Raw genomic sequence first — 24310 nt, 5'->3', positions numbered from 1 at the left:
GGCCACACCGTCATCCGGGAAATGCTAACTGCTAACGTCAAATGCTAACGAAAGTCATATTATAAATTGATACATCTAGTGATCTATGCGTGACAACAATCCTTTCTTCAGCAAATCTCTTAGTTATAACAAGATTATATAAGCTAAGAAGTGTTGTGTTTTGGTGTAACAAATGTGGGGCGAACCGTTTAGGTGGAAAAAGAGAAAGTTAACCGGCTTGGGGAAGACGTGAGGGGGGACGGGGCGGGTCTTCATAGATCCTTGCATTCTCAATGAGGGCAAAGGTGTAGGGTTGCTTCTAAGACATTTTCAGTCGTTTATTGAACATTTTTGGGGAAAAACCAAACCAAAGGGGGGGGGGGAGTCCTATTTAGTAGATTCAACAACAACAGGGCCAATGCACAAAGTTTACTTGAAAATATAAGTTGAGACAACTTATGATATTTTACAGTGTACAATCAACACCTCAGTGAGACACTGGGGCTGAATATGGACCCCGCTATGCACTGTGGAAAAAACAACAGCCTAAGCAAGTGAGTTTATGTTATATTCATACCTATTCATGTTATTGGTTACTTTATGTCTCTGGTGCCTCTTAATCTTGGCCAGCTCTCTTTTGCAAAAGAGATTTTTACAAAATAAGCAGTGTGATAAATATGCTAAACATACATCTAGAAACAAACTCAAATAAGTCACATGAATAATACACTCGCTGAGGCTGTTGAGGCTGTGTGCCTTTATGCCAGGTCGGTATGACAATTATGAGTACTACTAACACACGACGTCTACTAAAATCACTACGACATGACAAGTCACAGGAATATGTCTCCACAACAAGTTGGATATATATCTCTTTATATCTCAGACACGGTGAGCTGAGTATATATCTCTTTGATATCTCAGACACGGTGAGCTGGATATATAACTCTTTATATCTCAGACACGGTGAGCTGGATATATAACTCTTTATATCTCAGACACGGTGAGCTGGATATATAACTCTTTATATCTCAGACACGGTGAGCTGGATATATATCTCTTTATATCTCAGACACGGTGAGCTGGATATATAACTCTTTATATCTCAGACACGGTGAGCTGGATATATATCTCTTTATATCTCAGACACGGTGAGCTGAGTATATATCTCTTTGATATCTCAGACACGGTGAGCTGGATATATAACTCTTTATATCTCAGACACGGTGAGCTGGATATATAACTCTTTATATCTCAGACACGGTGAGCTGGAGTGTCACATGAGTGGTGCAGTCAGTGCTGCAGCTGCAAACCAACACTGTGCAAAGTCACACACATGGCAGCGCATGAGTGATATCACAGGCGGAGCAATCAGCATTGAGCGGCAGGCGTGACATTGTGTACATACATGCATGCATGAGTACTCAGGAAGTGTCTGGTATTTATATAACTTTTAATATGCGCTCCATTATAACCTTGGGGGCTTTTTGGGGGGGGGGGGGGTCTTTGTTTTCAGAGCAGAGCCCATTGTTGTTCTGGGGGGGCGGGACGGACGATTGCACCGTGATCAGTCCTCGAGTGGTTCTTTTTCGAAATCATGACTCAGGTCAGGTGCTTAATTAATGTATATCCTGTAAATACTTACAGCATCCCTGGGTTTAAGTCTAAATGTTGGCACATTGAATAAAACAAAATACTTGTATTTTATAATGCATACTGTGTAAGGAGAAATACATAGATTAATGCGTATAATAATAGTAGTAATAGTAACGATAACAATAATAAAAAATAAGAATACCAATAGTATTAGTATTAATACTAGTAATAATCATCATCATTACTACTACTACTACTACTACTACTACTACTACTACTACTACTACTACTACTACTACTACTACTACTACTACTACTACTACTACTACTACTATTATTAATATTATTATTATTATTGTTGTTATTAACACTTGAAGAGGGTGAACTATGGTTTGGATACCACCCAGGTTGAACTGAAACACAATTAGTCGGAGGTGAACCAAGCTTCCTGTAAGGGAACAACAACAACTTCCTCTGAGGATGTAGAGGACGTCTGTGGGGCGACGCACCGAAGACAATGAACAATGTCACGTGGACTGGAGACAAATGACCGGAGACCAGTGACCCTGATGATCACATACAGCAGCGAGCAGAATCGTGCTTGAGTGGGCTTTCCAATTCAACCGGGGAGGGGGTCATATAGTGTTTGAGGTCAAATCTAAGGGATCCACAGATTCTTATTAAGAAGAGGAAGATAATTTTACCTGCTAAATTGATAGATAGGGATAAATAGATAGGAAAGGAGCGTTATTTGGCGATACCTTTTGGTTAAAGAGTCCAAAAAGGATTTGAACTGGTGCTGGTCCCACTAAAGCATGCCATCGGCCAACACAGATCATGACGAGAAGAAAAAAAAACAGACAACAAAAGAAACAAGAAATCACGGTACTTAACAGCCCACGGTCAGTTCCACAAACGTCATAAGGCACAGATCCACGGGAGGTCAACAAACACGGGCACCACCCACACACGAGTACACAGAGCACAGGCGCCGGCGACCGCGGCGACACAGAACATCCCCACGGCAACAGAGCGGGCGGCTCGACTCCCCGCGTGGTGGCACTCACAGGTCAAGTCAGTCAGTCAGTTAGGAACGAGGAGGAGCAGCGTCAAGTGTGCATGTGTGTCGTGTGCAAGTAGGCGATGCGGTCCACCAGGAGAGGCATGGGGGTGAGGAGGAGAAGAGGGGGGAAGGAGGGATATTGGGAAAAAGAAAAATTATAATAGAGATAGAGATATTCTTCAAAAACGTCTTCTTGCTGTGTATTAAACCCTTGACTTTTCCAGTTTCAGAGTGAACTGTTCTTTGCCTCTGAGGGAAAATAACATTCCTTCCCAGCAGTGAATATCAAAACAAACCATACATAGCAAATTAATAACGACATCTAAACGTGGTGACGGAGGAGAAATGATGGTCGTGGACAAGAACCACACAGATAAAGACACGGAGACTTATGATTTATGGCCATAGAGGATACAACACTAACAACAAGTTAGTTGAAGAGGAATATGAGAAAGACCTATAGAACTGTTTAAGGTAATACAAAGTCAGAATGCAGTATCTGCATTATTTTCTTCTTCTTTTTGGGGGGGAGGGTCATAGGTCAAATCATTGGACGTGGTCTTTAGGCATAAAAATTACTTCACAAATACCTATTGGGACAAAGAGCTGCAGCCTGGTTTCAAAAAGTCTGGTCTGGGACCCAGCATGGGTCCCTATTGGGGGACCTGATGGGTCCCAAGAAAGTCTGGGTCCCAGAATGAGAGGTTACATTTCTCTTTGGGTCCCCAAAAATAAATCGTAACTATCCCTTTAAGAACTCAAAGAAATCTCAAAATGAAACAGTAACATCGACCGCCTCTTCCTGACTAAAAGATGTCCAGTGCGGTGGTATCATGCAGGCCCCCGCTGGGAAGAATCTGCGTGGCCCTCTGCCACACTGACAACCTCGGGTCCATCGTCTCCTCCTCAGCCTTGGTGACCAATTATGGTTTGGGGGAGGTTCCACTAAAATCGCTCTGGATAGGAGGGTCAGCTAAATGCCTGACGGTAAATGTGATGTAAATGAGAGATGGCGGGTTAGCGCTTCGGCATCGAGGAGGGGAACGAAGCAGGGGTGGTTTTGTGGGGAGCAGTGCCTGCTGCGTCTTCTACAGTTTCCTGGGGACTGGAGTACAGGGTTGACGTGGGTGGTGGTGGTGGAGGTGGAGGTGGTGGTGGTGGTGGCAGGTGGCAGTCGGCAGGGGGGGGGGGGGCTTGGGTGGTGGTTTGGTGGGTGGATGTGAGGGGTGTGGGAGTTTGAGGGTCTGGAACTAACAAAAAACCAACAAACTGAAAGTAGGGGTGATTGAAAATGCGCGGTGAATTGGAAAAACACCTCAGGGTGATGAACCGCCAAACTGTGATGCGATCAATTCACTCAAGGGTTTCATTTCCACACAAGGAGGTTCCCTTATCCGTCGTAACGCACTGTTCATTACTCAAAACCACAGAAATGCATCACCGGATAACATCACGATTTAACCCCATCAGGTGTACAGTATGATCGTGATACCGAATCCTAAGGAACGAACATTCTCATTAGTGATGACGTAACCACGACTACTGAGAAAACATTCCCAAAAAAAGTACATCTGAAAAGGGGTTCATTTATTATTATAATTTTTTTCTCATCTGTTTCCGCCATTTCATCACCTCCGCTTTTTGATCAGTTTGTTTGTGTTACTTCCACGTTCCATCTCGTGGAGAGGGTGGAGAGGGGGGGGGTGGGTGGTGGTGGAGAGAGGGGGGGTGGGTGGCGGTGGAGAGGGGGGTGGTTTGGTGAGCACCGGGTTCTTCTGGTGTTTTCCCCCGGTGGCTTCATCTCTTCCCGGGGCGCCACCCGGTTATTTACTGTACCTACCGGCTGCAGCGGCGGGCTGCGTCCGCGTGTGTGGCGGGGTGCGGAGGGGGGACATCCCCCGGGGGGCGGGGTACGGACTGGGGTCGCTGGGACTGTGCTGCTGCCTCAAGAATGGACTGTCCAAACGTCCTGGGAGACAAGAAACAGGGGTCCAGGGCAACACACAGATGCACACACACACACATACATACATATAGACACGGAGCGACGAGCGCATACACACACACACACACACACACAGTGACATACGAAGAGACGCGGGAAGACGGGGACGGACGTGAGAGGAAGAGGGACAGTGTATAGAAAAGAGAGAGAGAGAGAGATAGAGAGAGAGAGAAGAAGGAGGGTAGAGGAGGATATAGAAGTCAATGTGATTACAGCCCAGGAAGTCACGGTGAGGAGAGAAAGGCATTGTGGGAAAAAGGTGAACCATCCCCAGAGAGAAGAGGTGACGGCGGGAGAGAAGGTTCCAGAGGTGGAACAGAAACACACAGGTGGGGGGGGGGGGGGGGGGGTGGATGAACGGACAAACGGATGAGTGGAAGAACGAATGGAATAGAGAGGAAGAGGGAGAGACGAAGACCAATGGGTGTGAAAAAAAATAAACAAAAAAAGACAGACAGACAGAGAATCCCCAAAAAGGATAGAAGAAGAACGAACAAAAGAAAGAGAGAAAGAAAGAGGTAAAAAAAGAGAGATAGATAGATAGATAGAGAGAAAGAAAGAGAGAGAAAGAAGGGAGAAGTGGTTAGTCCGGTAATGACACGCCAACTCTGTATAGACACAGCATGCAGAGCAGTAAAAGTAGGAATGAGAGAAGACTTGAGAGATCCTTCATGGTTATTATGGTCTGTCTGGCCACGTCTCTGCGTGAGTCCCTCTGAACTGCTGCAGACCAACAGTGACTCAAAAGGTCATTTGGAGTCCGAGACCAGAATTAGTCCCAAGTTGAAAAGTGTTCTTTTGTTTGGGGGCTTTTCCCCAAAATTGTGAGTTTGAAGGGACAACCTTTTGGCATCTTTTATTTTTAGTTGATAATTTTTCCCCAGAAAAGTGATTTCTAAGGAAACAAGAGGGAGAAATGTAGAAACCTCTCCAAAAGGGTGACAAGTGTCTCGTGAAGATGAATAACCTTCAAGTCCAAGTATACCTTACAACAGGATGAACATACTGTAGGCTATGTAGCCCTGAGGATCTTATGCAAGAATGGAAGAAATTGATTGTGTCTGTAAGTGAAACATTTCTTTTACACTTTTTAAAAAAACCTTTACTGCCCATGACCCTTATTTCAACATGTTTGCCAACACTGAAAAACCAACTTAAAATGCATGGCAAAGAGTGACAAAAAGCCTCGGTTTCAAAAGGAGTACAAATAGTTTTGAACAAAATCCAATGCAAACTCATCTCCCTTCATCGACTTGAATTGGAATGTGTTGGTGTGCCATCTACAGTATGTAAATAAAAGCATTTTACTTATTTAAGGACCGGCTAGCCTAGCTGTTGGCCAAAACACCTCTCCCAGAGTTTTAAGCTACTGTAGACTAGCTGATCTGTATACACTTCCATACATTTTGTGCTAAGCTAGGCTAGCTTGCAATGTTGGCGTGTTTCTTTCAGGGAAGAAAAGTGCTTTGGTTCATTTTAAGTTCACATACTGCTATAATAATAAAAAAAAAAAAAATGTAACCTTTATTTACCCAGGGTAGGTTCGCTGAGCACGGATGCTCTCTTTCAGCTATGCCCTGCTTCACATTCACACAGTTCCATTCACACCTGGGAGCTGCCCAGTACAACCACAGTCTGACACCGTTGGCCACTGAGCAACTCCACTGGAGCAGTTTGGGGTTAAGTGCCTTGCTCAAGGGCACTTCAGCGGTTGGTGTTAAGGGTATGAGAGAGAGTTATTAATTCACTTCCCCAGCCCAGATTTCCTGCTGGTCCGGGCGATCGAACCGGCGACCTTCCGGTCACAAACCCGCTTCTCTAACCTTTAGGCCACCGCTGCCCCATCTCCCGCTGTGATCATTTAGTATTATCAGTATCAGTCGTATTTACTTTATTTGTAGTACAGTGGAGAGATTGCATGTAGTCACCCTTTTCGCTGCCATTTTGCTTCTTTTCCAATAAGCATTCTATTTAGGGACGCAGAATGGTACGATTGAAAGCAACCCGCTAGCAGGTGGAACAGAGTTGGAGAAGTCTGTTAAGCTCAAAATGCTCCTCTACTGCAAATCGAGAATGCGCTTTTGAGTTTACTTGATCGGCAGCGCTGCTACCTTGGCAAGCACAGCACTCGTGGGTTCGAAACTAGAAAGAGATTTCACCGGAGGAGAGGAAGCGAAAATCCTTGCTAGTGTCACGGTGGTCACAACAAGGTACTAGCAGGCATTTCACGCTCTGCACCTGTCCTCTGACAGCCTCGAACCGCAAACCATCCGCTCACCAGTGGCATGTGAGGATCCAATTCAGGTGGCAAAGCGTGGGTATTCAACTCAGGAGTGAGTTTACACCAAGGGGCTACCATTTCAGAGACACCAGGGTAATCCTATGGAGAAACATTGATGTGACTGTGGAGGTCGTATCTCCCTTTGACCTTTGACGTGCTCCTGGGCCTTTTGTTGGCCTCCAGTAGGACAGGATAATGTTAGATGTTTTGAAATGTGGCCAAGCCCTCTGCTTATGACTGCAATAGTAGGGACTCACTGTAGGCATAAAAGGTATGCATCAAGTCCACATACAAAAGGCAAAAGAAAAAAATACATTGTCTTGCTGAACACAATTCCGCTGACTTGCTTCAACTTCATGAAAACGTAGAATTGTCCCTATGAGGTTAATCAATCTTGCAGAACTTGAGCAATTCAAGCTATTTTCAATGTTTTCATGCTGTTCTAAATATGGCAGATGCTATGAATGGATAGCCCTTTACTCTCCTGAACCTTTACACCTGTATTCTTTTATATCTTGTATTTCCCTTTTCCACAGGCAGACATGTTATGGACTCAACAATCCAAGCTGTAAACATCACTTGGCGCTGAAGTAAACATTGCAATAGGAGTCATATTACGCCTGGACTTCATATTCTTGATATTTCCGTGGTTTGCAACTCGGTTCTGCACCTTACCAGAGAGTCTTTTACTCATCTGTTCAGCAGTCAGGCCATGAACCTATTATGTCCACAACCCGACAGCCCGACAGCCCATGTGCAGTTGTAAAGTCAATCCAAGTGTGAGTGTGAACATGATAAGTCATGCGAGAGTACTCAATCTCAACTCTCTTTAACACTTTGAATGCCAGGGACGCGATTTGTCGTTAGTTCATGCCGCCAGTTGAGTGCCACCAATGACATATAGCGTTTGTTTGTCGTATTTTTTTTTATTAGCGATTTGAATTCATATTTCATCAATCGAGCCTCACGCTAGTGTTGCAGACTCTCTCTGAGCTCAATTGGGAAAATACCGCCCCCTATCGTCTCTCCCTGTGTAACTGCACCCCATTGGTTTAGACTGATGGGGGGGGGCGGTCCAGCCTCCTCATGTAACTTTTCCGGCGAGGCATCTGAAGAGACCCAAGTTGATCGCCGACCCTCAGAACAGCGTGGATTATGTATTTCCAGTACCCAACGCTGAATCAATAAACACGATCGATATTTGGAATGGCGATCAGGAATTGGAATAATCTTTTTGGATAACATCTGATCTGAGGTAAGCAATTTATTTGACCAGTCTTGGGATAATCGGATCTGTTTTGACCTATATATCAACGTGTGCCCTATGTGTGTATGTGTGTGTGTGTGTGTGTCTGTGTGTGCGCGCTGATCAGGAAATGAGAGAATATATTTTTCAGATTGCTTCTATAGCTTGCATAAGTACACATATACTATCGATAATCTAGCATTTATTTGAAAACTATTCATAAATAAGCCGAAAAATTACAACGTTTTTGTGTATGCCAGAATATTCCAGTAAATGCCGATTATCACAGAATCTTTATATTTTCCTGAAAAACGAGGGCTTTTCAAAATGCTATAAAACGGAAATGAACCGATTAAAAAACAATCTGTCTCGACAATGTGGACTGCAAACAAGTCATTGATAAACGACGGGCAGATTAGACACATAACCATAATTTAAGACAGAGATTATGCGTTTAGAGCGGTATCATTGAAGTGGGTGGTGGTGGATAAATAGTGCACGCCACGCTGGCAATCAAAGTGTTAACGATGAATGTACACAACTTACTTTCTTTAGATAATTGGGTTTGTTCATTGTTTATCTGAAAACGTAAAATCGACATATAGGGTTCTTCCATTTCCAGTCCCCCTCTTTGGTAGACATACTGTACAGGGAAGTCCTTTAATCCCAGAACTGTATTAAGTATGGCTGCCCCCATGTTTGATGTCATTCAGTCTTCCTGATCTACCTCCCCAATGCAAAGTATCTTAACGCATTATCTTTTGCTGTTGCTAACATTAGAGCTAATGTCAGCTACCAAATACAGCTAACACTACTGTGTTGGTCATTGATTAACACTAGCTAACAATTAATGGCTGCGTCTGTAGCTGTAATATTTGCTAGCTGACATGGCAGCTCTAATGTTTGGTAGCTAAATGTGATCGCTAACGCTTGCTAATAGCAAAATGGGAGACAGCTATAGTTGTTTCTCCCGAGTTGGATTTGAGAAACATGATCAAATGTCCTTATTCTCATTTTGGTATCGGACATAGCCTATCTCTTTCTTTGTCTAGGACAGTAAATTAAATTAGACCTCGTCTTGGATTTTGCTCTCCTATGGGTTGTTCTGTCTGTTCTTACCAGTCCTGTGAATGGAGACAGGGGAGGTGTCGACGCTGATGGTCGAAGCTTTCTCCTTCTGCTTAAAGAACTCCCGAGGGTTGCCTGACCGCTGGGCGATGATGGCCTTTGCCTCCTGTACACACACACACGCACGCACACACACACACACACACACACACACACACACACACACACACACACACACACACACACACACACACACACACACACACACACACACACACACACACACACACACACACACACACACACACACACACACACACACACACACACACACACACACACACACACACACACACACACACACACACACACACACACACACACAGGAGCAGTGAGGCACAGGAGACAAACTGTGCAAAATAATGCTGACTTGAATTCACATCAACACACATACACAGGTACACCCCCTCTCTCGCACACACACACACACACACACACACACACACACACACACACACACACACACACACACACACACACACACACACACACACACACACACACACACACACACACACACACACACACACACACACACACACACACACACACACACACACACACACACACAGCTCCTTTGGCTCTTCTATGATATAAATAGCTACGAAGAGACAGCAAAGCCCACTAACACTGTCCCACTAACACAGAACCAACCCGCACAGGTGCTGCTGCCATATGACGCATACAGAATATACAGGCCAACATGATACATGTACAGAATACAGGTAAACAATAGCCATGTTTTGGTCTAATGGGGAATTGCGTTAAGTATGGCTGTCCATAGCATCCTCTTTGGCTGTTAGCAACAGTTATCATTCATTAGCGCTAACATTTGCTAACAATTATTAAAGCTGCTATGTCAGCCAAATGTTATAGCCAACACTAGTTAGGCTTAAAGGAACATACCAACATTATGGGAAATGCGCTTATAGTCATCTCCAGTGTTAGACAAGAAGATGGACCACTAGCCTATAGCTTAAATATCTGGGAGAGGTCTTTTTGGCTAACAGCTCATCTAGTGGTCCATATCCCCTTCCATTAATTTGTGCTAAGCTAGGTTAGCTTGCAGCCGGATAGCTTTCTATTGAACGCACAGGAAATTATGTGTGTGCATTTCCCATAATGTTGGTATGTTCCTTTAATCAAAAAATGGAGTTAGCGGCAAGATTTGGTAGCTGACAGCGCTAATATTAGCTAACAACAAAAGAGGATGTGTTAGACGCTTTGCATTGTGCGGTAGAAATGTAACCAACTAACATTCTGCCAGACCCACCTCTGCCTCGGTTTCCTTTTTATCCTGATTCGGGTCCTCTTGGCTTGGCTCTGTTACCTGCAGAGAGAAAAGTGGAAGTCTGTGGTGTTACAACATGAAATCACCTTAAATGGTAACACCTGACATGTCAGTTTAATTCCTGTGGTTCACCTCCTGTTTTTACATCAGTCAATATCTAAAAGCATAGACGACTGTCTTCCTGAGAGCACCAAGACTCAAATCAGTTTGTGAGTGTATTTTTGATTATAGAAAATTATAGTTTTTGATTTTCTTTTGTTGAATTTGTATTTCTTATCAGTGATAACAATTTCTTTACATACAGGAGTGATAGAGTAGGCCTACTGAAGAGTCTTCCTGTATGAATGGAAATATTTCTCAAATAAAATAAAGCTAGGTTTGCTAAGAGGACCTTTACAACGGTGGATATGAAACCTAGCTAAGCTATAAAACAACATTAATCACTCGCTCATAGCGTGACTTCCCGAGTCACACAGAACCTTTTAACACCGTTGTTTTGAAAACGGAAGTGATACGTTCAATGACGAGGAAGTAAAAGTACAAATGGAACACTGTACTTCTCATACACTGCATGCTTCCTCACTGAGTACAAATAAACCCCAAAAGAATATCCAAGTCAGGTATGAGAGAAAAAAACACCAAAATCTCAATACACCCAAAGATACAGTGATACACTAAAACATACATTTGTATAAAGATATTATAAGCTTGCATGTCTGCATCCCCTGAAATTCTTTCTTTCTTTAAAGCAGCGTTTCTTTCATGTCAAGACCCCCAAATGGATACATAATTGACCAAGGACCCCCGCAACAAGCCCTGGCAACACATCACCCCCACCGTCATCAACCTCCACTGGCTCCCAGTCCCTCCATGTCCTTGCCCCCCAATAAATACCTATCTGACCTCCTCCACCTCTACCCCCCCCCCCCCCCCCCCCCCTCTACTCACCATCACACACACCCGCCTACGAACATTAGGGGACAGGGCCTAACCCTCTGGAACTCTCTCCCGACTGAGATCCGCTCTGCCACGGCCCTGAAAACCCACCTGTTCACGAAGGCCTACGGCCTCTAGTTATCTCCCTGTCCTTTATTGTTATTATTATTTATTTTGCTCATGTCTTATGTGTCTTTTTTTGACTTGGGTTTCTTGAAAGACACTATATAAATGCTATATAAAAAATCCTATATAAAAATTATTATTATTATTATTATTTGATACGATTTTGTCCCAGGGACACCCATCTATGAGGATATTTGTAGTTTCATCCAGAATTCCATAATAGAGGAGAGAGCAGAATAGTAATTCTTATACATTCTCTCACTGTACTAACTTATAGTGAAGAATATATTAGTGAAATTAAACTATTACTCATTTTGCTGGCCCCCCCCTGGAATTCTCTGCTTTACAACACCTACAGTAGTGCAGTGGTTTTCCACGTGTGGGTGTCGGGACCCACACGTGGGTCTTGGTGGATAAATAAAATGGGTCCACAAATCATTATCGGGAAGTATCATATGAAGCATGCCTATAGTCTACAAGCATGGTACATTTTGTCCCATTAGTCTACTCAATAATCTGCCAAATCAGTCTTGGGTCATAAGAATATTTATTCTGAAAATGTAGGTCAGTTGAAGAAACACATTTTAGGACTGAGAAACTAATATTTCAAAGTAGGTACGAATTTCAGAGTAGAGCAGTATTTCTTACTGCAGCCGACTGAGAACAAACACATTATTCTGTACAGAGAGAAGAAAATACTGTTAATAAAAAAAGAAAACAGCTTTGGGGGAGTTACAGCAGGGGGGGAAGGTTATATATATCGCTGCTGACGGTGCAGTGATCAACTTTCTAGGAGTTAAAGAAGACGATGTAATACCATCAAACAGCGACCTCTAGGCAAAAGAGCCCTGTTTGGTATTGCATTTAGTTTATATGTTTTGTTTTAGTCTGATGTGTAGGTTGGAGTTGAGTGGGGATAGGGGGGGGGGGTTGTTACTTCTGGCCACACCTCAGACTCTGCCAAGAGAGATCTGGAATATAGACCTACAGTATAATAAGTTACTAAACTGCAAACTAAATATCAGACCAGAAGAAAAAAACAAAACAGAGTATGCCTCACCTTCACCCATTCACTCACACACCGTCGGTGGAGGGAACGATGCAAGGTTGCGGCCTGCTCATCAGGAGCAGTAAGGGGTTAAGTGTCTTGCTCAAGGACACTTCGACGAGCCACCGAGTGGAGATGGAATCGAACCTTCCGATTACCAGACGACTGTTCTACCTCCTGAGCCACTGTCACCCCCGAAATTACCCATTTGAGTACATATGCTGCTCCGTATTTGACTGTTCCTGTTTCGGAGCAAAGGCCACGTTGGTTTTGGGTGCGCTGCCTCTCTCACTGCGGCGGCCCCACAACAGCACATTACAGTAGGCCTACTGTACATACGGTGGTCACTCACACGCCGGGGAGTTTACACAGTGCAACCACAGTCTGCTGCTGACCACTGAGCAGCTCCACAGGAGCAGAGGAGGGTTCAGTGCCTTGCCCAAGGGCACTTCGATAGAAGTCGCTGAGGGTGGTTCTTTCCCCACCCAGTAGCTCTGTTTACAAGCCGCTCCTGGGTCTCTTAGCAGTCTGCTTGTGTTTGGGTGGTGAGGGAACGCAGAGCCTGGTACTCAGACTGAAGCGCATTACATCTCACTTCGTTGGGCAGTCTGAACGAGGGTTCCAGTCTGGCAGATGTCAAGTGTTATTATTGCATAAATAATTCATGATTAGCACTAAAGTTTAGTCATTCTCACTCTCTTTTTCCCTCTCGTTCACATACACAAAACACACACACACACACACGCACACACACACACACACACATACACACACACGCGCGCACGCACAAACTCACTATAGGCTGGTTCGGTGTCCTCTCTTTGGCCTCTTCCTCCTCTTGAATCTTCTTCCTGCTTACACACACGTACGCAGGTAAATACACACACACACGCACGCACGTGCACACACACACACACACACACACACACACACACACACACACACACACACACACACACACACACACACACACACACACACACACACACACATTTAATGATGACAGATAAACAGAGGGGAATTTTTATGAAGAATTATGACCCACGGTAATTATCACAGTGCACATACAGTAACAGTGCACAGTTTGCACACATATGTGTGTGTGTGTGTGTGCGTGTGTCTGTGTGTGTGTATGCGTGTGCGTGTGTGTGTGTGTGCGTGTGTGTGTGTGTGTGTGGGTGTGTGTGTATGAGGGGCCGTTTGGGCCATATACCGTCACTGTCACATATACATATTGAAAAGTGTCTCGTACAAGTTTTTCAATAGCATACGTATGATTTAAGTGACGATATATGGCCTAAACGGCCCCTCATATGTGTGTGCGCGCGCGCGTGTGTGTGCGCGTGTGTGTGTGTGCGTGCGTGTGTGTGCGCGCAGGCGCCTCCTCACCTGTGCTCCTCGATCTGATTCTCTCTCTCTCTGTAGCGCTTCTCTCTGTCCTCCTGCTCTCTCCTCTCCAGCTCCATCCTCTCCTCGTCGAAACGCTGCCGCTCCTCCGCTGCCTTCTTCTTCTCGTCCTCCTTCCTGACCTCCTCCTCGCGCTGCACACACATACAGACACACACACGCACACACACATGCACACACGCACACACACACACACACACACACACACACACACACACACACACACACACACACAAAGACACACACACACACACACACACACACAAAGACACACACACACACACACAAAGACACACACACACACACACACAAAGACACACACACACACACACACACACACAAAAGACATTTTGAATTCAATGTTCACATCACAAAACTTGACACCTTATAGACCATATCAGCGGAATTTTCTTTTTGAATGTGTTGCTAGGAAACAACTAAAACTATACAGTCAATTTCCCGTTGGGCTCTGTCGCTGTGTTTGCTAATATCAAAGCATGGCCAAGATGAACTGTTCAGCTAAATACCACTCCTTTCCTATTATCTCAAATAATATATTTTTCAATCAGAGGTCAGAGGTCAGGCAAGGTGTAGCTCATTCCTTGGCTGTAGTGACGGCTGACTGGGAATCAGCTCCTGGTTTTTGAAATCGCCTCATTTACCTTCACACTTCAAGCAAACGAGTCAGAATTGGACTATAACATGGGAGGAACGAGACAGAATTGGACTATATAACATGGTAGGAACGAGTCAGAATTGGACTATATAACATGGTAGGAACGAGTCAGAATTGGACTATATAACATGGTAGGAACGAGTCAGAATTGGACTATATAACATGGGAGGAAAGAGACAGAATTGGACTATATAACATGGTAGGAACGAGACAGAATTGGACTATATAACATGGTAGGAACGAGACAGAATTGGACTATATAACATGGGAGGAACGAGACAGAATTGGACTATATAACATGGTAGGAACGAGACAGAATTGGACTATATAACATGGGAGGAACGAGACAGAATTGGACTATATAACATGGGAGGAACGAGACAGAATTGGACTATATAACATGGGAGGAACGAGACAGAATTGGACTATATAACATGGGAGGAACGAGACAGAATTGGACTATATAACATGGGAGGAACGAGACAGAATTGGACTATATAACATGGGAGGAACGAGACAGAATTGGACTATATAACATGGGAGGAACGAGACAGAATTGGACTATATAACATGGGAGGAACGAGACAGAATTGGACTATATAACATGGGAGGAACGAGACAGAATTGGACTATATAACATGGTAGGAACGAGACAGAATTGGACTATATAACATGGTAGGAACGAGTCAGAATTGGACTATATAACATGGGAGGAACGAGACAGAATTGGACTATATAACATGGGAGGAACGAGACAGAATTGGACTATATAACATGGGAGGAACGAGACAGAATTGGACTATATAACATGGTAGGAACGAGACAGAATTGGACTATATAACATGGGAGGAACGAGACAGAATTGGACTATATAACATGGTAGGAACGAGACAGAATTGGACTATATAACATGGTAGGAACGAGTCAGAATTGGACTATATAACATGGGAGGAACGAGTCAGAATTGGACTATATAACATGGGAGGAACGAGTCAGAATTGGACTATATAACATGGGAGGAACGAGACAGAATTGGACTATATAACATGGGAGGAACGAGACAGAATTGGACTATATAACATGGTAGGAACGAGACAGAATTGGACTATATAACATGGGAGGAACCCAGCTTCAGACAGGAGAGGCATGTGTGCAGTCGTAAAAGCCGTACTCAAATCCTACACTCAAGTAAAAGAGTCAGATACACGTAATGAAGTACAAAACAGGATGGTTCCTTTCAAATGTAGGAGTAAAAGTACGTTTAACTACAATTTAAATGCTCAAGTACCTCAAAGTGCAAGTATCTCAAAATGGCACTGTACTCGTGAGAAAGTACTTGCATAAATATGGACTCCTGCATGAGCCTGAGAGGTTTCTGAAGGGCAAGTCTATCTGTATGGAACTATTCTGAGCAGCCTCAGGCTGGAAGCACACTGTCATCCTCTATCTAACCTTGAGTATGATGTTGGCAACACCAGAATAGAACGGAGGAACAGTGTTTGGCATTGGTTTGTACGACTCTACTCACCATGCATTACATTGTTATGCTGTAAAGGTAAAGTTTAACATGGACAATGGCTTTTCATAAGCATTGTGATTTAATGAACTAGTTACGTGCCTTTAACGTATAGACAATGGCTATTCCAGAGCATTGTGACGTATGTATTTCTTATTTTATTATCTATTTAATCTAAAGCACCTTGAAACATGACTTGACTTGACTTGATTTACACAGCAGTTCAAATGTGTGTACTGTATGCTCCAGCGACATAAATTATATCTTTGCAAGGCACCATTAAAATGCAGGTCACTTTGCCAAATATAACCTAAAACAGAAACTTCTGGAAAATGCTGGTCATAGTTCAGTGTTTTATTGGCAACTTTGTAACCATCCCAGTCTCAATAAACATTATGCACCAATACCATCATCATGCTTGCTGTCTTGACAATGTGACCGCATTTACAAAAACATTTTCTGTATTTTCTTTATCATAGTATTATGAATATAGTTTCAGTTAATTTTATTTTACATTTTTATTTCAGTTAGCTCAAATGTTTTTTTCACACCTAGTCAAGTCAAGTCAAGTCAAGAGTTTTATTTGTCACGGCATACAAGTATACAATGAAATGCGGGTGGTCTTGCCCGCAACGATGTGCAATACAGTGGTACAACATATAATAGAATCCAATAAAAACAACATTGTGCAATAAACAGGTAACAGGTAACATGGTGTGGCATCTCGGTATCTGTACATAAAAAATATTTACAGAGCATATAGGACATGCTAGGTAGCTTTGGTAGTGCAATACACTGTTACTGTTGTTATACTAATTTAAAGTGGCCTTTCCTTTTGGCCATAAGTGGGTATGTGCGGCATGAGTGTGTGCCCGCTCATGTTAAAGTGTTAAAGTGGCTGCTAGTGTGTGAGCGTGCACAGCGTGCATGTCGTGTGTGTGCTCATGTGTGCTTGTGTGTGGATAGTTCAGTGTTCTGTGGCACTCAATGTTCATTGTTCAAGGCTCTGATGGCCTGGGGGAAGAAGCTGAGCCTAAGCCTCTCTGTCCTAGTAGCTGGGGTTCGCAGGCGTCTGCCTGACCTCAGCAGCTGGAACAGGCTGTTATTGGGGTGGTGGGGGTCTTTCATTATTCTGCAGGCTCTGGATTTGCACCTCTTGTTGTATAGAACCTGCAGGGGAGGTAGTGCCATACCCGTGGTACGCTCGGCTGAGCGCACCACTCTCTGTAGGGCCTTCTTGTCCTGTGCCGTGCTGTTTCCATACCAGGCAGTGATGTTTCCGGTCAAGATGCTCTCTACAGCTCCTGAGTAGAAGGACTGGAGTATCTTCCCTGATACTCTGAACTTCCTTAACTGTCTCAGGTGGTAGAGGCGCTGCTTCGCCTTCTTTACTACTGTGTCTATGTGTGTTGTCCATGTCAGATCCTCTGAGATGTGGACCCCCAGGTACTTAAAGCTGCTCACCCTGTCCACGGTAGCCCCGTTAATCATCAGTGGTGTGTGTGTCTCCTGCTGTCCTCTCCTATAATCCACGATCAGCACCTAGTTTCCGTTCTTAGTTTAGTTTTAGTTAAACTTGGTAAGTGACATAGAATGTTTGCTGCATTGCTAAGCAACAGCTACAACAACGGCTGACTTCCTGTTGGGTCTGTTTGTCAGTGATTTGTAGCCTGATTTTCATCAGCTGAAAAGTTACTTTATAACATGTATTAAGAGACTGACCACTGTTGCTGATTTGCTGCAGAACATTAAGATAAATGTGTTTTTCACAGAGATGTAAGCACAGTAGGGCTGTCCCCGACTAAGGATTTGTATAGTCGGTTTGTAGTCGCCAAAATTAGCCGATAGTCGACCATGAAAAAAAAAAGAAAAGTATAATATATATATATTTTTTATCATTCCATTTGGGCTGTGGGGGTGCTTAATGTCTGAAGGAGTCAACGGAAGGCTTCTTGTCCTCTGCGAAAGCATGCAATTGGTCCACTGATGGATACATGTTGATATTTGTCTAGTCTAGTGTGTTCATTAGATGGGTGAAATCCTCTTTCAGTGCCTCTGTGCCAGTTAGGCAGTTCGTCTCTGGTATGCGTGCCATTAGTGTTAGCCACGCTTCTAGGCCTCTTTGCTTTTGGAAAGAATGATAAAAAAAAATAAAAATAAAAAAAATAAAAATAAAAAATAAAAAATTATAATATATATATTTTTTTCATTCGACTAAGAGGTTGGCAGTCGACTACGGCTCCTTTCGATCGATTAGTCGAATATTCGACTAATAGGGGTCAGCCCTAAAGCACAGCACAGTAAACCTATCTGAGTCCTCTCTCTCTCTCTCTCTCTCTCTCTCTCTCTCTCTCTCTCTCTCTCTCTCTCTCTCTCTCTCTCTCTGTACATAAAGTACATGCTTCCAATATAAATATTTGAAACAACTGGATGCATAGATTAGCTCAATGACCATCCCTACACATAGCTGGATATTAACAGCAGGCCACTCTCTTGCTCTCTTCCTCCCACACTCCCTCTTTATATCTATCTCTCTCTCAGTGAATATCCCCACACACACTCTCTCTCTTTGTCTGTATGTCTGACTGTCTCTTTTTCTCTCTCTCTAAAATTAACTAAAATGAAATAAAAACTAAATTGGACAAAATGACAAAAATGTGACAACAACAAAAAACAAATAAAACATTGTATTCAATAGACTGATTCACATTGTTCTCTTTTATACCCCCCTTCTCTCGCTCTACATTTATTTCCCCTCTACATCACTACCTCGCCCCCTCCGTTAGCAGCCTCTGCCCTTCTCTCCTTCCCCTCCTCCTCCCTCCCTCCCTCCCTCCCTCCCTCCCTCCCTCCCTCCCTCCCTCCCTCTCTTTCCATTCTTACCTTGGCTTGTTCCCAGAACTCCTCTCTATTGATCTTCTTCATTTCGGTCTCTGCGTTGGTCTTCGTATACACTGTGCCCTGCAGAAGGAGCGAGTGAGATAGAGAGACAGAGAGCAAAAAGGGAAGTGGTCGTTAGTCACAAGAGCAGGCCAGAAACTGTAACCACAATGCCCTCCAAATCCCATCTCCCTCCAGGTCGAGCTCACAGACACCGTCATATTTCTGCCCCCATACAGTAGGCTCGGCTATGGTGCCCTTTGACCTCGACGCTTATGATTTTAACTGTTAAAATCATAAAATAGAATGCCTCCGTCTTTCGCCATGGCATTCATAATTCATATATACACCCGCGACGCTCCAGCTGGACCCTAAAGGTGAAGGCAACGACGGCTAAATACCGCCGCCTGGTGGATGGTCGGGCGAGTTACACTCGGTTACAGGATATGGCTGCTGTGCGTCGATTAAATTCATCCGGCCATCAGATATCGTTGCAAGGCTCCCGACAGACACAATGTACATAATGGATCGCTTTATAAACTTAATAATCGATATGATTTCGGCTTTTATTGCGACATACAAACCGGAAATGGACCTAGGCAATCAACGTCCTATACTTGGGATCTTTCACCGCCAGTCTCTTTGAGAGGACACTAACGTTATTTTCAGCCCAATTGTACATTTCTTTATTTACAAACCATCTGATCAATAAATCAACCCATACTACATAAAGCAGTTAGTGACGATCAAGGAATTATAAACTACCCCCTCCCCCCTTTCCTCCACGCATGATGATGCATAACTATACCGATCATGTACATTTGAATTTTTTAATATAGCGTGTCTAGGGAAGAAACGGCAATCGATAATCTATATATGCGTTTAGGCCTATAACTCACGTTCTAGGAATTAATGCAGAAAACGATAAAAACATACTTATATTCTAGACGGTATTTTTATATGAATGTATGAATGAAAAAGTATAACGTTCCCACATCCTGAACGATAGATAATCGATGTTGAATGGGCCATAGTAATGTCAATATACCAATACAATTTAAAAAGTTATAGCCCTGCAAAGAAGGTGAGCCACTCCATAGACTTATAGCGCTGGCAGAGAGGGGCATTAGATGGGTACAATGCTCGGCAGGCAATGTGTTAATGGGGAAGTGCCTCATTTGCATATATAAACATAAAATTCAGAAAACTTGCAATATATTTTTTCTTAGTTTATATGTACATAACAAACTGGGAAAGTTTCATAGTGATATCTATTCAAATACTTATTTTGCCTATTAGAGGGTACTACACTGTTACTACACTGTTTGTTTGTAGCCTGTGTGTAGTCCTGTTCAGTTCAATAACATCATTATTATTATGTTATTCAGTTATCAGGCATGTGTTTAGGTTGTCTATTACTAATGGTTTAATTGGGTGTTGTGTTTGTAAATAGCTGTTTAAATTTTTTTATGGCATTTTACAATACAAAACTTTGAGGTCGTTTTATGAAAAAACAGTTTTTATGCATTTTACTTACACACAAAGTTTTGGAACTCCATTTTGCCTGGTAACTACACACACCAAACTTTCCACATTTCTTCCCATCCATATTATGCTTCTTTCTATAGAAGGGTTTGTTGATATCATTCATAGCCGGGTTTATAGTACATTTTATACCAAAACTAGGCGAGAAATCGTTTTCTTTTATGACAGTAGACAGTAGTATTTCCTGATGTATGGGCTGATAAGAGGACATAGCCACAAAGTCTCTCTATACAAAGTTTCGTTTTGAATGTATCAACAAAATGAAACCAAGTTTTTGAATCTGGCATTATCCATGTTGGTGATGCAAGTCTTGGCGATACATGCAAATGTGTGCATATTTAATGGAGGAAGTGCCTCATTTGCATATATACCGGTAAACAAAAAAATCCGAAAAACTTTCAATATATTTTTTCTTAGTTTATATGTACATAACAAACTGGGAAAGTTTCAAAGTGATATCTATTTAATTATTTTGTTCCCTATTATTTTGTTAAATATCACAATAAAATACACGTACTTTACAGTGAAATTCTTGGTTCTGTATGAGCCCCTGAGAGTGTGCTTCATACAGTAAAAAAAGTAAGTAAAAAGTAAGTAAATAAAATGAAGTAAAGGGGAATATACATAATACAATATACAGTACAATATACAATCTAAAGTACAACCTAGAGGCCCAATCCATAGTTGCGGTATGGCTCCCCCTGTTGCAATACCGTGGTGTCACTACTGGTGTTGTTTACACAGCACAATGGCTGACTGCATGTGACACCTTACTGTAAACATGTGTTTTACTTTTGACATTGTCGTTTTTTCTTTTTTAATACATGTGTAATCTTATTATATTTTGAGTGCTGATGGATTAACACATTAACTGCCAGGCAGTTTGCCCCTCTCATACCACTCTCTGCCACCACTCTAAGCCTAAATTGACATTAGTATGGCCCATTCAACATCGATTATCTATCGTTCAGGATGTAGGAACGTTATACTTTTTCATTCATAGATTCATACGAAAATACCGTCTAGAATATAAATATGTTTTTATCGTTTTCTGCAGTAATTCCTAGAACGTGAGTTATAGGCATAAACGCATATATAGATTATCAACTGCCGTTTGTTGCCGATACACGCTATATTAAAAATTTCAACTGTACATGATCCTAAACGTTATGACTCATCATGCGCGGATGAACGGGGGCGGCGGTTGTTTATAATTCCATGATCGTCAGTAAATGCTTTACTATTACTTGCGCCATGCTCGTAATAGTATCTCTCTCATTACGCTGCCGGCAACTGTTTACGTTTGTGAGTCCAATAGATGCGACTGTATGTCCTTTGTTTACAAATTAGATCCGCACCAAAAAGGGTAGTGTGAACGCAGACCAAAATCAAACAATGTATAATTTTCACATTTGGTCGACCAGAAAGTCCGGACTATCCGCGGACTTTCAGGTGTGAACACGCCCTTACTTACAATTCATTATGAATTGAAAATGGGGGACTCTGATGTAAACAAGACGAAAGTCTTTCTCTGGTCTGCATTCCCTTAACAATTGTGTGTATTGAGCCATACTGTATTGTACCCATTCTGCAATCTGTTAATCTGTAGACCGTTTTCGCCTAAAGGTACATGCCTAAGTAAATGGAAGATTGCTCCACTTCTGCAAGGTCAATTTGCATGTTCTTGGTATCTAGGAACATCTAGGGACCTGGGGGTATTTCCAGTGTCAGAAATATTGTGTCTGTTACTAGGCTGAGTAAAAGGAGAATATAAATTATGATTTATGATTTTTGACATCTTTGATCAAAAATGTATACGGGTAGGAGAAAATGCTCACTGAGCTCATTCACCACCTTATTGAGATCATGTGTACAAAAATCTAAGCAAATGAATAAAGGGAAGATGATTAAACAGAAGGATTTGTAGATACAGTCATTAATGATAATCGATTTTAATTATAAATTCATATTTGACCTTGAACTTGACCTTGACCTTATTATGGCCAAATCATACATCTATGGATAGGGAAAATGCTCCTCTTTCCAATGGCAGGGTTGAATCTGGATTTAGTCATTTCCTTGCGGTTTTTACGATAATTAGCATTTCCTGATAAATTCGTATTTCCGATAAATCGTATAACACATCGGTAAAATGAAAATATACACTTTGACTAGTTTTTGATAGGGTTATGGTCTTTACTCTTTGCTACAAATTTTTTTTTCTTTAAACATTAACCTCTTAACATCCAAGGGCCCACATGTGGACGATTCTTTGCCGACCTCTAGTGGCTCGGGTGTGCATTTCTTTTAATACAATATATAGATATAGAATTAAAGCCCTATTTGTTGCCTGTCGATTGCCCTTTCAGGTGACAAAATCCGTTCAGCGGTTCTCGAGTTACATGCCAATATGTGAGGCGTGCCCCAAAGTACGCAAAAGTACACATTACCACCCCCGACTCCCGGGGCTCTAGTTCCGTCAATCATTTGGCGATCTCGAAAATCTTTGCACAGGGTTGTAGCCAATGAGTGTGGCTTTCCAATGATCCAATGAGAAAAGCAGGGTCCCCTATAGGGGGACCTTAAGGCTTAACAGGTTTTTCATTCAATCAATCACCGTGCAGATTGATTGATTGAATGAAAGTTTTATTAACAGATTGCAGAATGGGTACAATACAGTACGGCTCAATACACACAATTGTTAAGGGGATGCAGACCAGAGAAAGACTTTCGTCTTGTTTACATCAGAGTCCCCCATTTTCAATTCATAATGAATTGCAAGTAAGGGTGCAACTTGCTCCGTGCAATCCATTCTTTGGGGATCTAGAAGGTATTTTGGGAAAAGGTCTGGACATGCGGAAGGTCAGTGACCACTGGTTCAGCCGCAGATGTTGTTTACCTCCACCTGTGACTAAACCGTTGTAATATAGAAACCTTGGGTAAACTTCAAAACAGACTTGCTAGCTAGTGAAGCCTCTACATTTAGGCCTAATCACTGTGTTTTAGTGCTGTGCCAAGGCAGGAGAAAGGTATGGCAAAACCCATTATCACTTTATTACATGCTGTGGTAAAAAATAGCCCCTTCAACATCAGATTCCCAGGGTATGACAGCTGACATTTCTGCTGAATCACCATTTTGAATTGACCCCCCTTTCGATCCCACAGTGCATCACATCAGTGTTGAAGCTCTTGACACCTCACAGCCTTTCAACAGTTTCACATGCCTTAAAGGAACACAGCAAAACTAGGGGAAATCTCTTTCCCCCCCCCCCTCTTTTATCTCTCTCTGTTCTCTCTCTCTCTGCCATAGACAGTGGGAGTTACACTAAAACAGCTATCTGTGTAGCTGTATGTTGTTTGATGCATCCCAGTGCCTTGACGGTGAAGGATCTGGGTTTCATATTGGCAGGATAAACCATGTGTCCCCCTCCTTGTTTAAAGGAACACGCCAATATTATAGGAAATGCACTTACTGTAATAAGATAAGATACCAATTTCATCTGTGTGCGTTCAGTAGAAAGCTATCTGGCTGCACGCTAGCCTAGCTTAGCACAAATTAATGGAAGCGGATACGGATCAGCTAGCCT

The 24310-nt window shown here is 42.7% G+C and overlaps 1 protein-coding gene across 5 annotated transcripts in view; it reads right to left on the bottom strand.

The window, feature by feature from the left end:
• The window catches only part of dbn1 (drebrin 1), a 203905-nt gene that overhangs the window by 5265 nt on the left and 174330 nt on the right, over positions 1-24310 (bottom strand). For 2 of the 5 annotated variants that reach the window (XM_084319777.1, XM_084319775.1), the window contains exons 6-11: positions 19182-19259; positions 14089-14240; positions 13496-13550; positions 10572-10628; positions 9290-9404; positions 4479-4607 (exon numbers count right to left, since the gene is read on the bottom strand). In XM_084319777.1, the coding sequence (XP_084175903.1) occupies positions 4479-4607; positions 9290-9404; positions 10572-10628; positions 13496-13550; positions 14089-14240; positions 19182-19259 (586 nt within the window). Of the gene's footprint in view, positions 1-4478; positions 4608-9289; positions 9405-10571; positions 10629-13495; positions 13554-14088; positions 14241-19181; positions 19260-24310 lie in introns of all 5 variants that reach the window. The other 3 variants (XM_084319774.1, XM_084319776.1, XM_084319778.1) reach the window with 2 other exon arrangements.

The sequence above is a fragment of the Notolepis coatsorum genome, assembly GCF_963971535.1.
Source record: "Notolepis coatsorum genome assembly, chromosome: 8".
Taxonomy (NCBI): domain Eukaryota; kingdom Metazoa; phylum Chordata; class Actinopteri; order Aulopiformes; family Paralepididae; genus Notolepis; species Notolepis coatsorum.
The sequence above is the reverse complement of the archived record's forward strand: the minus strand, read 5'-3'. Positions and strand labels throughout refer to the sequence as shown.